Genomic DNA, 18,365 nt, shown 5'->3' with positions numbered 1-18,365 from the left:
TGTGGCTGCAGCCTAATTTATCATGTTTCTGTATGCTGATGTAAGTTTGCGGTTGAAGTTATCACCAACAAAAGATATGATTTTCCCTTCATGCAGCCTTCAAGGCCTTCATATAGAGTAAAGGTTAGTAAGGCTGAAAAGAACATCCACAATCAGAGAAATCTCCCCTTTAATTTGAAACACTACAAGATTCACTTAAATTATTTAAAGTCTCGCTTTAATTATTTACTGGAATTTTAAACCAACACAATTTGGTTTAATTTTCTGCACAACCATTTCTCACCAACCTTTGACTTGTGTGAAGCCAGTGCCAAACATTGCCTTGCTGCCAATAGTGCTAGACCTAATTAATGCAATCTGTAAGTTTGTTTACCAGCTTTAACCAACAAACATGATGCAAAGATTGCAAAGCAGGCTACCCAATTTCCACATGAGATGCATCAAATTTTCATGCATCAGAGGAAATGTGAAATGTCTATTTGAGAGTTGAAAACGGTATGGTGTGACTAAGCCTGTGTTGGTTTGTTGCTTGTGATTCATTTTTTAGTAACAGCAGGTTGTGGGTTTAGTAATCAAATGATAGAAAAGCAGTAGAGGCAACCAAAATGACTGACAGTGTCCAGCATGGATTGGACGCAGTACAAACAAATCCATATGCAAGGGTTCAATGTACTGATGCTGTTTTTGAAAAGCATAACTAAGTTTCCCATTTCTATTTTGAAGATGTTTGTGTTTTAAACAACGTCACCGATCAAAACTGAATGTGCTGCTTTTCTATCTCTTTTGTTTAACCCCCCTGCAGGACTTTGTGCAAAACATCAAACTATCCTGTTTCATGCAGACTTCCCGGAGGTCACAGTTTGTCCATGTGCTGGGAGCTGGCTTGTGTTTTAATCACTAACATGTTCTTGTCAGTGTCGGCCTGTATCTGTGCTGAACACCTTGGCAAGGGGAGAAAGCTAGAGGAGGCAGTTTCCCTGATGCCTGCAGGCCCAGTTAACCCCTTCTTTCACTGTGACAAGATCAAACGAAGTGAATCTCGTCTTCTGGAAATTTCTAAATCAGTGTTTCATGCTGTGAACACTTTGTGCATGAGTCACCTGTCATGACTTTCTGCAAGGCATCAAAGACAGACAATCAGCACAAATGCAGACACATCACAACAGCAGGAGTGACAACATCTTCTGAGTGGTCCGAGAAATGATGCCGCAGTGACATTATTGCAGGACAACATCCGCGTTTGTTCCGAAATCGATGGCAGTAGATACATTACCATGGAAACATTGATTCCAGCAGCACTTTCCCATCCTTACAGGCTGTTATCGACACAGCCTTGTGAAGGTTCATCTTTGTTTCATCCCCACAAACTAGAGGTCACCAGAGAAAGAGGGAAAGCACACTGAACTTAAATGACAGAAAATTATATTAAAAATATTTTGTCCTGTCTAGTTTGTACTCAGCTGGGATTTTCTTAAAAATGCACACTCATCAACCTCATCTAGTTCTGCCAATGTCCATATGGCTCTTATCAGAAAGTGGTATTATCATGAACCTGGAGGCTTGTTGAGAAACCCATGAAGACCCACAAAATGGCCACAGTTTGTCAAAATGACAATAGGCCACTTTCCATTGTAGGAACTTTAACAGTTTTCTTTGTGGCCAAAACCTTTAAACATGTTTTGACTGCAAGTGCTTCCCCTGTACAACCTTGTTGAAGGCTGTTTGCGGACGAGAAAAAGTACCTACTCCAGGATAAATACTTCTGAGCGACCCTGAAAAGCTGCAGCGTTGGTGTCGACAGTGATTGATTAAACCTGGAGGGCATAAGTGGCATTTTTCTTCTCTCTTGATGTCCTCGTTGAGTAGCACTCTTCTCTTCTGAAACATCGCCACCTTCAACATAAAATTCACCAGCTAAATTAATATAATAAACCCCCTCTTGTTCTTTTTACTACATGTATTTAGAATTACACTTACATTCATTTACTACTATTTGTCATTGTTTTAGCGAACTCAGAGTACAAGTCACGACTGAAGCTGTAGATTCTATATTGCAATGGACACAGAAAGGTCAAAAGTACTGATTACGAGACAGCTGTATAAATGTTTGCCCCAAGTTCCGTTTGTGGAAAGCTGCCTTCTGTTTATAGTGACAGTCCCACAAAGAGCTATCAGTGACTAATAGGTTATAGTAATTCAGTATCCAAGAGGTAAAAGGCCAGATACCAGCAACAAGGAAAGTGACCAGAAGACATTCATCTTATGACCAAAAATTTTAATTGCTAATGCTACTTTTTGTCTTTTGAATATGTAAACGAAAAAGTATTTCCTAATATATAAAATGTTTCAACTTCATATGGTGATAATATGTCAGGGATGTGTTTACAGTTTCTTACGTTACTCCATTGTATCAAAAAAGCAATGCTACTCTCGGGGATATTAAAGGTAACAACATGTCATTTGAGTCTATCCATTAAAAAAAACTTGTTAAGTGCCTTCCACCTGAACCATCATACTATGAATGTTTTCAGAAATACAGGTGCGTAAAGTACACTGGGCTGGGTCAAAATATTGTGCATTTGTGCATTTTGAGCCCTCATAACTTTATACACAAAGGACCAAGCCATATTACATTTTTAGGGATAAAAATCAAATTAGAGCGCTGTAAAAAATACAAACAAATCATTTTTACATCCACTGCAGGTGACACAATAAAAAGCCAAAAAAGCCAAGATCTTATTTTTGTTAAGCATGTTTGTTTTCAATGACCAACTCTAAGCACCAGTTTAATGGGGAATATTATGGTTTTGATGTATTGAGTATACATCGGTAATTTTTTTTAAGTGTTGATAACCTGTTGCGTTCTCATGCACAAAGCAAAGACAACATTCCCCTCCGTGTTAGCTCTCAGAGTTAACACATCACCTTCTTTCTCTCTGAGCAGTATCAAGCAATACTAGCAAGTAAATTATCATTCCATCTGTGCAATGTGACAAATCCCGTCACACTCAAGTTGCAAGTGAAAGGAATGAGACGATTACGTGGCTAATCTGTAGCAAAACAGGTGTGAGGCTTACACATATTATCCGAAGAATAACTGAGTTGATAAATTATTTATTAACCCCCCAAGGAGATCTATATGTACTTATTATTTGAACACCAACCTGTCCATCATCTATGCTGCTACTCGCCTCCAAGTACTGCCAGTGCTGACTGTTATCCATTGCTGCATGCATGAAGCAACGGTGGATTTTCTGAGTTCACTTCGCATGGAAGAAAAATCAATGCAAATCCAGTTGATTTTAAATCCACAAATCCTCACAGGCTTTACCGTGTCAATTGCAATCACTTGGCCCAGAGATATTTCCACAAACTGAACATACCTAGGAAGAAATAATGATTTGTCTGATGTTGGATGTTGGGCTGGTTAATAGGAATAGTCATTAAACCCGTGGAAACCTAACTGTTAATAATCAAACCTAATGTTAAGACATTCAAGATGTGAAAAAAAATAAACTTGCACTGTGAGTTCTGTGAAACTGCCATATCATTAGTGACACAGCTAATGAGTAGGAATGAAAAAGCTATGAAAACTGCACACTTTTGAAACCAAATATCGCCAATTATCTGACAAGGTTTAAACATGGAATGCTGGAGGAGAGGCAGGTGGAGTGAAGAAAGAAAGAAGCGGAAAGAAGAAGGGAAGGCAAGGAAAAGGATCTCCCATCTAATCCTCCAGAGTATGCACTGTGCAGAAGAACAATAGAAACAGTGGAGTCAGAATGATGGATGAGGAGCCAGCAGGGGTTAATGAACACGTGGATCGATGCTGAGCCAACCCAGCTATACAGTGAACACCACCTCCATTAGCCTTCGGTGCCTGGTGCCAGAAAGCTGTGTTGACTGTTTGCTTCATTGAGATTACAAGCAATTGTATCATCCTATGCATTTCTTCCCGCTGACATCTTACTAGGGCACCTTGAGCATGAGCTGCTTCCTCATTTGTCCAACTCACTGCAGCCTGGTAAAAAGTCACTGGCTCTGCTAAATCCGACACCTACAGAACCTGTATTCAATTGTTATTTCTTGTTTGGTCATTTTTTGACTTGTCTTAACCTTTAGGGTCACGTCTTGGGTTTGTTTTATAGCCTTATTAGACAATGCTGTGCATTAATTAGCCTCTGGCCTTTTTTAATGTCATTCACCCTTTTCACTACATTATTCCAGTCCTCTATTTGAGTATAGTATTTAATAGATTTCATGGTATTTTCAAAGCCACAGAGACACACTGCCCAAAGCCATGATAATCAAGATAGCAAAAATCAGTGGGTGTTATTTTTGTGGTTAAAATAGGAATAAGAGTCACACAATCATACAGGTTTTAGAAAACCCTCCAAGTGAGCCAAACATGCTTCGAAAATAAAGATAAACTGTAATATAATTACCCAAACTGTGTCTTTTCTTCTGTAGCGAGGAATTACTGCCAACATTCAACTGTGCTCCCTTGTAGTTTTATCTTCAAAATAATTTAAATAATCAGCTTAATTTAAAGGCTTTTCTGAATGTCCACCTGTTCATATTTCTCACACTATTGGATTTGTAAGCCAGATAGTCGTCTAGTTAGATTTAATTCATTTTAACCTTTCTTTATGTCCATTTGATTCCAAAGCAAATTTTGCAATATGAAGCATTATCATTAGCAAATCACAATGGCTGCAATTTAGAATGCATTTTACGCAGCATGTCTGACCTAGGATTTAAACTGTTGTCAGTGGCTTTCCTCAATTTATAACCTGTACAACTCAGTCAGTCTCATCCACGTTATCTTTTTCTCACCGTGCACTGCATGAAAGCAGGGATTTTCGTCATTAAATGGCACTCTAAATTGCCATGGAATTTCAAGTTAACAGCAGTTAACGGGAACTCGCAGGTAGCACAAAAAACTACCAGGAATTGCTGTGAATTGACGTGGACGGCTGACCTAAATATGTAGTGGCCGTCGTTAATTGATCAGAATTGTGGGGAAACACCCCCACAATTTAATCAATTGTTCCTTGTATCATTTCTGGTAAGTCCACAGTGGTCGATTTGTAGTAGGATCACAATGATGTGATTGTCAGCAGGCAACTGACAAAGCGTTCGCTTGTTGTCATAGTTACGGTGACACCTTGCTTGCTGCTATATCTCGCAATGGGAAATCTTTAACAAAGCTGTGGATCCAGATTATAAGGCGCATCACTGCCAAAATCTAATGAGGTGGTCCTTGTGTCATTTCTGACCTTCCCTGAAAATTTCATCCAAATCTGTTGGTCTGTTTTTGAGTAATGTTGCACACGGACAGACAGATTCACAGATTCTAAGACAAACGTACGCCGATTGTCACATAACTCCACCGCATTTCTTGGAAGAGTAAAATGGAGGAAAACAAGGCTGTCGCATTCATATTTATTCAGCGACACTACCAGTTCAACTTCATGTCTGAATGCACATTAGTGCATTGGCCAGTACAGTTTGTGACCAGTAACTGTACTGGTCACGAAATGAAAGCTAGCTACCATGAGGTGCAGTTCAAACAGTCACATTTAAATAACAGCATTATTGTCTGAATCAGACACACTATACAGTCCTCTACATTAAATCCCCTTTAAAGCGTTTGCTAAATATTGAATGAGTGCTGCTACTGTAGCAACAGTTGTAACAAGAACATTAGGTGGAAAGCTGGTTGTATGTCATCATTATTTTATTGCTATTAAGACATGAATAATCCAGATGAAGACAGTGCAGACTCTTCCCCACAACAAAACACTTGGTCTGTTCTGTCTCAGTTTTCTTATTTTGCTTTTGATCTCTGCATCTATTTCTGCATTTGTATCGAATGCTGTCACACTTGTCTCCTAGAAAAGTTTGATTTATCTCAGGACTTTTTCTGCCACTCTCAGAAAAGTTCAACCTTTCATACACATAACTTTCATTTTACTGTTTATCATCCGTGCCTTCCTTTAATGTGCATCACTGCCATTGCATCTGCTGTTTTCCTTCCTTTTCATGTCTGATCATCTTGTATTCTGCTCCAGTCACCTTTCCAGCAGTCCAGTCAGCCCTACTTCCAATCCTGAGCGAATTTCGTAGTTTCTTTGGCCTTTCCTCCCCTCTTCCTCTCCATCACTGCTGCAGTTCCAGTTATTTCGCACTATTTCAGCAGACTCTGCCTCATCCCCTTTTCATCTGCCTTCCTGTGACTTTGCCCGACCATTTCCTCTGGGGTTTGTCCGGTCTATCCCTAGCAGACCTGTACATTAGATGTATGAGGCATTTCAGATCATGGGAACAAGCTTAGGCCTCGGGCAAAAACAGGCCTGGCTAAATACTGCTTTCACTTTCAATCTTTCTTCCACATTTTCACATCTGTGTCTGAAGCTAAATCATCCATCCGCCACTTGAATATCAAATCCTCCACATTTCATCAAAGTATTTTTTCTTCTCTCCTTTCAATGCCTTTCCTCTCTCCACTGTCCTTCCTATACACAGCAAGCCCTACCATAAAAAACCCTTCTTCTTTTTGCTCCATAAAGACAGTTACAGAAGAGGGTGCCTTGTGGTTCCTCAGTGTGAACGATTTTTCACGCGACACCTCTGTTAAACCTGTGAATGCCCTGTACTTGTCAAAATCTCAGTGTGAGGCGAAGTCACGCTCGGTGAAGACGCAACGGCAAGTGCACAATGCTAGCTGATCTGCTCTGCACAAAATTCTTCCTGAAGTGTGCGTGAAATCCTGATGTGCAGTGTCACCTCAGTGTTATTTAAACCAGCATTTGCTTTGTGTGAGGTAATTTACTTGAAATGAAGAAATGGATGGCGGGTGGAAGGGAGAAGGTGAAGAGAAGAGGGTTGGATTTAAGAGCCTTCCTCCATCGCTGCCAGAGCCATATTAACCTATAAAAGGGCCGTTGGGCAACAGTGAGTCCACCCTGGTTGGCCTCCACATTCATCAAGCTCAGTATCTAACAGTGCGAAGTTGAGCCCACAAATGACAGCTGCATGAAATTTTGCTAAAAAAAAAAAATCTCACAAATAACTGAACAAACATGTACTATGAAGGAATACGGACCATATACTAAGATAACAAAAGTAAAAATATATTTAAGGCAATATTAAGTTGCCTTTTGGGACAAACTGTTATTTGATTGAAACGAACCAGCATGATACCACTTTGCAAAGAGATATCCCAAGACTGTGTAGGTAGTAACAGGGCTGGGTGATATAGCAAAAAAAAAAAAAAAAAAAAAAAAAAACATGATAAAAAGGTTTGATTTGAATTTAACCATCTTACTTCAAATTTAGGCCCTACCATCTTTCTCAAGGTACACCATTTAATGTTAACATGACACTGAAAAACACAATGAAAAACACACAAATATGTTTATATAAATTAAAATAAATAAGGATAGAGGAATCTTCTCAACTTAATACACATTAAATATAGAAAGCAAGCATATTCTGGCCTAGGTAGTAACTAAGGTTACAAAAAGGAATAGTTTGACATATTTCTCAGCTTTTTTGCCCAAAATTAGATACGACAGATACCCTTCTCATGTCAGCACACTAACCATAAATCTAAGACCAAAGAATGGTTAGCTTTACTTAGCATAAAGGCTGGAATCAGGGGGGAAAAGGTAGCTTGACACTGTCTGGTTAAAAAAAAAAAACTCTGTCTACCAGAGACTCTGCAGATCATTAATTCACACTGTATATCTTTCTTATTTCAAACCAAAGTCCATTTACAACCTGGGGTATTTACAGGGATTATTGGCTGCATCATTTCCCATCAGACCCGGTATGAGCTAAGCTAATGTTCATCAAATTGAAGCTTTCCTCAAGCAAACAGACAAGTGAGTGTTGTCAAACCTTGTTTCGAAATCTTGGCAAGAAACCACTTAAACATGTTGCCCTATAGGCTAAACTACTTCTCTAATGGTGAACTATATGCTATTATTTTATAGACAAGTTAGAAATCATCAATAATACAAATTGTCAGGTTGTGAAAAAAACAGTGTTCTTCCTTTCTACACTCACAAAAAGAGTTTAGACTAAAAAAAAATTGATGTAACAATTTGAATTTATGATCCTGACTTATGAAAACATAAATTTGAACAAAAACCTACACTGAGTCAGGGTAATTACCTTTCCCACTATAATCAAACATATTTTTCATTTTCAGTCTGTCTGAAATTGTCCAGGACAATTAAGACAATGGAGGGAGCTTGAAATCCTCAACTCAAGGTGAAGAAAAATTAAGTTATCAAACCAATTTTATGAAGTTATATCAACTTAAATTTCAGTTTAATTCAACTAACATAGACATTTGAATTTAAATAGCACACAATCCTAAGCTGATGCAGGTACCATCATAATTATGTGAACCCAACCCAAAATAATGCTGGCAACTTCAACAGTTTCTATTTTTTTTTTTAAAAAAATTAAAAATTAAAAATTCCTTTATCTTGCAACCATGCATTTAATTATGTAGTGGGATTATGGCCCTTGCATCACTTTTTAGAACATTTCTGCTAATTATTCAGTGTTAATGACAACCTGACAACTTCAAAGTCGTTCACACTATTAGTTTTTGCTGATCTACCACAATGAATTTATTGATAATTGGCACAAGCATAATTTAGTGATTAATAAAGTCAAGTTCCAACTTCTAAACCTATTTACAAAAGGTACCATAATGAAAGTTGGTATCAGTGTCCAAACCAGTAACTGCAGTGGTTTCCTGATTGTCTGGGCCACAGCTTTTGGCCTCACGACACTTGCCATGTGTTAAAAACTCAAACTGCCACAGTGTAGAAGAAACCCCAAGTGGGAGAGTGAATGATGTCAGTTTGACATCTGCCCTCTGCAGGAGAACTTCTACATCATATCTGCACAATGGGGCATTCCCATCTATCAGCGGCGCACCGAGGGAGCGTCTGGCTCCCTCCCAGCTATAATGACACTCAGAGTACATTAGGGGTTGTGGTTACATGGGAGGAGAATCACTCAAGCAGAGTGGGATCGTCGAAGCGCTCAGCCGTGGAACTCCAGGGAGGTCACAGTTCACCTTGTATGTTAATTAAAATGGCTTCGTAATCGGTTACATGAGTGCTCCCCTGGGTGCCTGTGGTGTGGTGTTTTATGTGAGGAACAGGCTGATTCTGCATCTGGTTTAAAGTGTCATTATGTCGTGTAACGAGAATACTGCTTCTTCTGTTTATTATTCCTGATGGACAAATACGTCTTGCCGAGCTGCCAAACAGTTGTGGTTTCTGTCTGTCAGAAAAGTAAACTTACTCTCCAAACAAGATGAAGAGATGATGGAATATCTGAAGGGAAAAAAATGCAACTTTTCTTCAATGAACAGGACAGTCTGTAATCCTTTGGGAGCATCACAGCATGCTTGGCATCTGTGAGTATAATAAAAGAGGGTGTAAAAAAAAAAACACAAAACAAAACAAAAAAAACTTAGGAATTAGGCTTGAAAAATCATGTCTGATCAGAATGCATTTACAGTAAAGCAACACCAGAAACAACCAAAATTCCTGGTGAGTTTTAAAATCAATTCATGTGTATAGCTGGCATGTGCACTGTCTGGTTAAATGTGCACCACACAAGTCCAGTGATGAAATTCATGAGTGATGCGTTGCATTTAGTCTGAACACAGGCTGGCTTAAAAAAAAAAATCAGTCTATAAATTATAGACTGATTTTTGTCTATGAATTATAGACTATAATAGCGAGATCTGAATTAAAAATGGTCATTAAGTGGTAATGTGGTGGAAAACATACCTAAATCTGTAGTTTAAATAAAAGTAGCAATGCCACCCTTTAGAATCACTAAGTACAGGTAAAATACCTGCAGTCAATTGATAAAAGTTGCCTTAGATATCAACAATACTTGTATTACTGGATTATTTTTACTTGTTCCTGAATAAGTCGCATGTTAATGTTCCAGTGAAACAGAATAACTTTATGTGCCTGTGCTTCTCTTTAACATCTATAGTTTATTTAGGATTTAATATGGAAAAGTCTGTCCATATATGATCATGATTTATTTAACAATAGTAACTTCCAGTACAATAAATGTATTTTTCTGTCACAAGGCTACCTGTTGTCATATTATACAAGTTTCTTTAATGTTTGTAGAGGTCACACTATACATACCCATCCTTGGACACAACACTGCCACGCAGCATTACGGAAATAACTTGTGCAAATATGAAACCAAAAGATCTGTTATAAAAACCTGACGTGAAAATATTTTCACCTTACTGAAGAGACCAGACTTTTACAGTGAAATGACTTCCTGACAGCTGTGGTGATGCTCAGGACTCAACCTGAGGACGACCGCTGTGTGACAAATTATTGAGCTGCAGCTGATAAACTGCTCTCTGTGTGACAGCTCACCTGTCTGAGGTAAAGAAAAATACACAGTGTCATCTGTCATTAGATCCTGATCGAGGTCAACGTTTAGTCATTCATTACTAGTTCGTCTTATTAATCCCACTTGTTAAAAACATACACAAAAATTAGTATTTTTACAATTATTTCACTTAATAAATATTTAGGTTGTTTTGTGATTTTGGAGAGGTCTCTGTGTTCACCCTCATCTGCTAAATTCACCCAGAGCCTGAAAGTGGGTGTTTTACACCAAAACCCTGCTGTTTGAAGTGAAGGTTTGCATTTCTTGTGGAAAGCAGTGATGAGAGACACCATATCATGTAAAACTGAGGCTTATATCCCCAGTACATGCTGATTACACAAGCTTAAGGTGATAAGAAAAAGGAAAATAATAAATAGTCCATACCTTTTTCATTTCCGAGGCATCTTATGGGTGATGCTCTTGGAAAATCATGTACAAACAATATATACACACAGGACAAACTGAGCTACACTGCACTGTGAACTTAATCTTATTTAGGTTTAGCTATAGTATGTATGGAACCGCTCAAAATACACTAGTTACCATACAGGAAGAGAGGAACTGATAGGTAGCACAGGCTTGATGTTTTATATGGAGTGTCATGTTATCAAACTGAAATAAAAAAGCCACTGAAACACATAATGAAATACATAAATGCCATAATGAATATTTAGTGAGTCGATAATCTGGTAGCAGTAAATTAACACCAATGGGAGTGGATCAGTGAAAGCCAGCTGTTCGTAGTACATATGTATCTAAAGAGAGAGAAAATGATTTAAAAAGGCTTTGTAAGTGTCATTTAAATATATGATGCTGGCAGTTAAACAGAAACGTCAACTCACAGGCTTTGAAAACAATAATACAAATATTTTATTCATGTGATCACAGAGACACAAATCTTACTCCAAGCTTTACTCAAAAGTCGCAGCTCTGAGCTTTATACAATTATTTATTATCCCTTTTATTCATGACTACATTTATTTTATTTATATCACTTTGGGGGAAAAAAAAATGAAAAAAAACAGCCTTCCGTAGTTTTAAAAATGCGGGGAACTCCCGTTGTTTAAACATCAACACAAACTAAAGCCTAGGAAGATGTGAATCACTTTCTCACGGTCAGTTGCCATAGCGACAGTTTCCCACTCTGTACCTGGATATTTCCTGCCAAAGGACTCATTGATAGAAATCTGCCTAACACCAACAGCACCTCTGTTCTCTTCAGACTGGCTTTAGTGGCTCAGCATTTAAACAGTTCAATATGTCTATTAGAAGCAGAAGGAGAAGTAGTTCCTGTCAAACATGTACTATCCCCACGGTATGTTATTTATTTTACACTGTATCCCTTGTTGATGATAAAATACACATTAACCCCAGACTACTGAGCTCACCGATGGATCTTTTAACGTAAGAATTGATTCTGACGACAGAAACGCTGGCATCGGAAGTATAGATATTTCAGTATCGATCCATACTGTTGGAAAGTCAATTCAACAACAATAAAGAAGGAAGCGCAATATTACGCTACACAACAACTATGAAAGATGTAAACTGACCATGCAAAGACATAAAATTAATATAAGTAGATACAAAACTCTGCAGCAGACAACACAACTGAAAAAAGATGCAAAGGACTACTTTTGGATACAAAATGACCACAAAGAGATCAGCAACCTCTACAAAGGAACACAAAACAACTACAGAGAGGCCAGAAAACACAACAAAGACCAGAGATGACTACAAAGAGAAGCAAAACCACTACCAGGAGAACAAAAATGATGACAACCAACTACAAAGAGACTACAAATGGCTAAAAAGAGACTCACAGTGACCAACAAAGAGCAGAAGCTACTCCACGTAAAATGACCACTAAAGGAAAAGGAAACAACACAACTGTAAAGACACTAGAAACTACAACGTAGAGACAAGACGTTATTATGGAGACATCAAAGAAACAACTTCAGAGAAATGTCAAATGAATCGAAGTGACCAAAAGAAACTAAAAATCATAACAAAGATACTATAAACAAAATGACAAGGACACCAGAAATGACTACAAAGAGACTCCAAACAGACTAAAAGTGACCATAAAGACACTAAAACAACTACGAGACCAAATATTATTACAAATAGGCTACAAATGACTCAAAGTGACCAAAAGAGGGAAGAAACCACTACAAAGAGACTAGAAACTACAACAGAGAAACCAGGAATGATAACAAAGAGACTCAAAATTACTATTAAGAGGCTTAAAATTCCTACAAAGAGGCTCAAAGTGACTACTTAATCAACTTCAGTGATGCAACCCATCTAAAAAGAGACTAAATAAATACAAGGACTCAAAAAAAAAAAAAAAACTGCTGAGATTAGAAATGGACTAATCGCAAAAAGACACAAAATGTCTGTGGTTGTTGTCATTTTGTATGGTATTTATTCTGTGTGTTGCTTCGAGTAAGAGTGATAGAATATTAGTTTTGTATGTAAAACTGTAATTGAACTAAATGGTTAATAGTAAAAGGTAATGAATGCATAAATCAAAAAAAAAAAGTCAATACAGTGTCTCAAATTAGTATTTAGGTACAGTCTAGTTAACTTCTGCCACAGTGATGTGACAAACCTGTCAACACCAAGCATCAAAAAGCTGCTACTTTTGTCTCACACACTGATTTTAATTGGGGTTTTAAAGGTACAGATTCTCCCTCATTATGTGACCTGTTCTTTCTTGACACCTCAGCCTACGGTGAGTCCAGGCATGGCTGGAGAGAAAGGTGATTAATAATAAGAGATATTCCAAAGATAGCCAGCATCCTTGGCTTCTCCTGGATATTACAGGTTGATTGTAAATGAGGGAGGAAGGAGGAATCAGAGGGGATCAGCGAGACTTATATTTATCAGCACCTGCAAATGAGCAGAGGAGCAGATACAACTAATGAACTCGGCAGCGGATGGTTCGATTGATTACGGCCAATTACTGACTGAAGTCTGTCCATGTGCAGCCATTTGTCATTCTCAGACTTCCCAGAACTTGAGCACTGGTGGTACCTGCTGACAGAACTGGTGATGTGTTCCAGTCACAGAGATTCATCACTTGTTTCCATTGTCATCTCTCTGTGGTCTGTTTCATAGCCTGTGTCTTTTTATGTTCATTTACACTGGCCAGCTTTATTTATAGCTTGATTTCACCCTGGGTAGTTTGACTCAGCACGCTTGCTCTTTTTAGCAAAGCACTGCTGCTCAGAGCATTGAAATCTAACCTTTCGACCAGGCGACGACTACAGCGGCAGCAGGGTCTAGTGTTTTTGTTTCTTTGCTGTTCTTTGAAACCAGATGAAATTAACACTGAAGGAGAGACGGCGACCTGCCGAAGAGACTAACAGGAGAGAAAGTGGAGTTCCAGCCAAATATTTCCCAGCGTTTTTTGGCAGGTGGTTGGTTAACGTGCAGCCTCGGCTCCTGCAGCTCCTCACATTGCACAGCCTCCTCCTAATTATGTTTCCTCGTGGTATGGAGCCCCCAGCTTATTATGCTGCACGTCTGTATGTCACCGTGAACGGAGAATCAGTGCGAGAGGCATCTCCACTCTTTCTGCCGTCTTAAGCAGAATGCAAAAATAAAGCCCGGTGCAATGTGGATTATTGCTGAAGCTACAGAATAATGTGTTCCATTGTGATCCTTCCTCCACAAACACAAGTGAAGAATGTGTGGTGGTTTGTGTTCTTCTATCATATATTATGAATCAGGGCAGAGAGAGAAAGATTTTTTGCATCATAAATGTGCTGTATATTTAGTCAGTTTTGCAGTTCTTTTTCGCACAAGCACTGAGTTTAAGCTTGTAATGTCACGGGTGTCTGCACTGTCACTGCCCTGGACTTTTTATTTCTCCTCTGTGAGCAGACACATGGGCCACCATCTGACAGACAAGTAGACCAACTATTAGTTGTAATTGCCAGAGGATCAGTCATCCCAAGTGCATCAGGTCTGGAGCTGTTTCCATGCAAAAAAACAAAACAAAACAAAAAAGACAGACCCACGGCAAAAGGCTGGAAGACCTGACCTAATTCTGTCTTTACACAAGTCCCTGCATGATGGAGATGTTGCTCAGGGAGCAAATAATTAGATTATTCAAATATCATAATGCAGTCAGTCATATTGGCGCTGGAGTGTAACTGAGCTGAGGCTTGATGAAAGGCAGAGGGAGTAAAGCGGAGAGATGAGAGAGGGGGAGATAACACTCTACAAGATTCCCTAATTGATCTTGAAGGGAGGGTGTTTAATTGATCTGGAGGATGCTGCACAGGGTTGCAGGCATTTTCTGCACAACAGAATTGGGTCAGGAGGAATACACAAAGTGGGAAATGTGGGGGGAAACGTGCTAAAGAGTGGGAAATGTGGAATGCATGTGAGAATAATGGAGCAGGAGCTGCAGATACAGGTCTGCACCTGTCGTGTTCTAGAAAATATATGCCAAATACATGATCCTGCTGCGTAAAAGCGACAAATATTTACGTCTGAAAGGACTATATGCTCGCTTCTACGCACACCGACGCCTCCAATATGCACAAACATTCCAGACAATCCCCCGGTTATCTAGACAGAGAAAGACGTGGCAGATTTTTTTTTTAAAAATACACCAAAGCTGAGGTACTTACGTGCCATATTGCGAAAAAGATCAGGGACACACAGAGGACCAGAGACAGCATGTAGCAGAAGGCAGCAAAAGTGAACATAATTGAAAGGGGAAACGGTGGATAATTTCCCAAGGAAGCACGATCCCGCTGACAAACATCTAAAAACAACAAAACAAAGAGGATGGGGGGAAAAAAAAAACAAGAGGGACGAGGAAGAAAGTTCTCACGGTGCCATGGACAGCCGAGGCACCATGACTTGGCCCCCTCGCAACTATTTGTTGCAGAAAAACCTTCTCCAGATGGTCAGTCGGCAGCGGTGATGAGACTCTGAGGTCAGAGCTGCTCTCAAATCAGCGCATGATCGGCGATCGGTGTCCACAGTCTTGGCGAGGTGATCATGTAATCATAGACACGCGGTGGAGATGAGCGGCGACTGATGTGAGGAGCTGATGCGCAAACCCATCCAGGAGAGGAGCACCGGGAGGTAATCCATCCAGCGGAGCCCCCTGCAACAGCCCGAGTGCTGAGCTCTGCTGCCGGCTTGGAGAGCTGCTGCTTGCTACTTATGCGCCAGGCGTTAATAAATGCCGCTTTCTGCCGCTGACAAACCTATCAGCGGCAGCGCAGAGCGGAGCGCGTCGGGAGAGGTATGAACAGGTGGATTTAAAAGAGAAGCAGGCAGCGTCCGTCCGTGTGCGTGCGTGCGTGCGTGCGTGTGTGTGTGTGTGTGTGTGTCTGGTGTGTGCCTTGACGGCTTGGTTTCAGGCGGACTTTGGATGATTTTGGAGCCAAATGATTGTGAACATTTTGAACTTGGCTCTGGGTAAAGTGAATGACTGGCACTTCAAAGGCACACGTGTGTGTGTGTGTGTGTGTGTGTGTGTGTGTGCGTGTGTGTGTGTTTTCTTGGATCGAGAAGCAAATCAGTGCCATAAACTGCTGTTCACCTGCACAAAATGACTGCGTTAACCATCTATTGTAAGCTACGGACTTAATAAAACAAAACAAAACCAAAAAAAAAAAAAAAAACAAGTTCACTGTTACATAAAATGCCCAAAGAAATGAAAACAAAAGGGCTGACCCACAAAATGATCCTCACCCTACACACAGTCATCATTTAGATTTGCCTGAAACTCAGTAAACATTCTCTTTCATCAACGTCTTCAAAGAAGCTCGCACTGAGCCACAGGCTGCAATATATTTAAACTGTGGGAGTGATGCCACCTGCTGGCGTTGTTATAGAATGCAAAGTGCAATAATAGAATAAAACGTCCCTGACTGCTGTGTCTTGAAACATAGTGTGTGTTCTGCAAACGAATAATAACCTACATTTTACTAATACTGAATGTAACCTTCAGTGTAGCTTTTTCTGCACCATGTCTGCAGCACTTTCTTCTTCTTCTTTTTTTTACAGTGCAAAAAACGTTTCTAAATTATCTTTCAAATTTTGCACATTGTATTTACATATGCAATATAAAATTAATTAAATACCTTTTCTTTTTTAAAGCAAGTTCCACCCTGGAGCTCCTTCGTGGGCACGCACCATTGCAATAAATTGAAATGAAATGATATAAAATAAAAATAGAATAGAATAAAATGATGAAAGAAATAGGTTATTTGGAGGCTAAAAGAGTAAAATGTGAATAAATATTTCATATAAATAAACGAGATGACAGAAAATAAGCAGAATATTGCAACTTAATTCTTATATTGTTCAAAATTCAGAAGGTCTTCATTTTACTATGTGAAGTGCTATGAGATGACATGTTATGAATTGGTGCAATATAAATAAAATTTAAATGAATTGATTAGCGAAAGCTTTTTATGACTGTATACCTTGTCACGTGACTTTACTTTTTATTATTGTCTTATTTTGCACTCCTGAATTTTGACTTGTTTTGCCTCTGATGTTTCCTCATTATATTAATTTATGATAGTGTTTCCTCAGTGTCTGCTCCATCAAATCCTTTATCTATAACATTATGTTTATGGGGTGGGGAATGTTGTTTTATTGCCTTTTTATTCCTTCTGTCAAGCACTTTGTCTTACAAAGCCTGTCATGTGTATGCCAAATGTCGTACCTCTAAAGTCTGATTGATTTATCGATATTGTGTATATTTGTATAAGCTTCCTTTAAAGGCTCAGTTAAATTTTAAAAAATGCCTTAATTATACATCATTAAATAAAAGTCCAAGTAACTGATCATAACTTTAACCAAGACTGTGCTTCACTTCAGTGAGACTTATTTTGAAAGCGGTAACACGACCAGATTCTTCCTCCTGCATCTGTGCCGCCTTGACTCTTCTACCTCGTCGCCGAGCAACAGCAGCTTTTGACAGCTAATTGGGATGTGACTGCTGCTGTTGACCAAAAATTGCTGCATTATGGGCTATTTTCAACTCAAAGGCCAACATTTACTGTGTAAGAACACAAACAATAAAATCGTTGAAAAACAGACAGAACTTGTAAGTTTTAAGAGTGAAATACAAAGATAAGCAGGGAAACTTGTGTTGGCTATGTGCCTACACCTTCATGAAAGGTGATTTTAGAAACATATTGGATTTTATGGCTTCAGAGTAAAGGCAGGAGAACAAGGCAACTCTTCATGTATTCTTCACACAGTAAACAGTCCCTGAGCACAACTTTAATACTGAGCGTGGTGTGGTTAGGATCTCGAAACAGTCGGTGCTTAATTCTGCATGCAAATCTTTAGATTTCAACCCCTAAAACTGCTCAATTTTCCAAGTTAGTTCAATGTAAAATTAATATCAAGTGCTTTAGGCAAAGTTCTTTCTATGCTGAGCCAATATCTCACATTAGTATCACAGTGCCAGCCAGCAGGGTAGCTACACAAGTAGTTCTCAGTGTTCTTTGGAATTACTCTGGAATTAATTAACCGTAATAGTTGTCGATGCTCATTTGAAGTTGTTTATTTATTTATTTTAACACTTTGTTTATTGGGTTTTCAGATAAGCCAGCAGAAACATTCACAAAAATTATATAGACAGAGGCATACACATGCAGACATTTGCGCCTATATCCGTTGAGTGTGTGTACATTCCTAAACCCACATGCATATGCAACCAAAAATAAAATTAAAAAAAGCAAGAACAAAAACAAAACAACAACAACAAATTAATTAATTTACAATAAATACACTAGAAAAGCAGTCAGAGAGTGCAGTACTCCGCCAAGGCTGCTCAGTTGGCGTATCATTTAATAAAAAATGACCTTGCGCTGAGCACAGGCGTGTGTTATGCATGTGCATGTTATGTATGG

General features: G+C 38.9%; 1 protein-coding gene across 5 annotated transcripts in view; it reads right to left on the bottom strand.

The window, feature by feature from the left end:
- The window catches only part of cnih3 (cornichon family AMPA receptor auxiliary protein 3), a 102,568-nt gene extending 86,764 nt beyond the window's left edge, over positions 1–15,804 (bottom strand). For 2 of the 5 annotated variants that reach the window (XR_008603537.1, XM_055015996.1), the window contains exon 1: positions 15,108–15,803. Coding sequence is in view for 4 of the 5 variants with exons in the window: in XM_055015996.1 (XP_054871971.1) it covers positions 15,108–15,185 (78 nt within the window). In the remaining variant the exon portion in view is untranslated. Of the gene's footprint in view, positions 1–15,107 lie in introns of all 5 variants that reach the window. The other 3 variants (XM_055015994.1, XM_055015995.1, XM_023287233.3) reach the window with 2 other exon arrangements.
- Between the last annotated feature and the right edge of the window lie 2,561 nt (positions 15,805–18,365).

This window comes from Amphiprion ocellaris, chromosome 12, assembly GCF_022539595.1.
Source record: "Amphiprion ocellaris isolate individual 3 ecotype Okinawa chromosome 12, ASM2253959v1, whole genome shotgun sequence".
In the NCBI taxonomy this organism is placed as follows: Eukaryota; Metazoa; Chordata; class Actinopteri; family Pomacentridae; genus Amphiprion; species Amphiprion ocellaris.
Note: the sequence above shows the minus strand (reverse complement) of the source record. Positions and strands in the feature narration are given on the sequence as shown.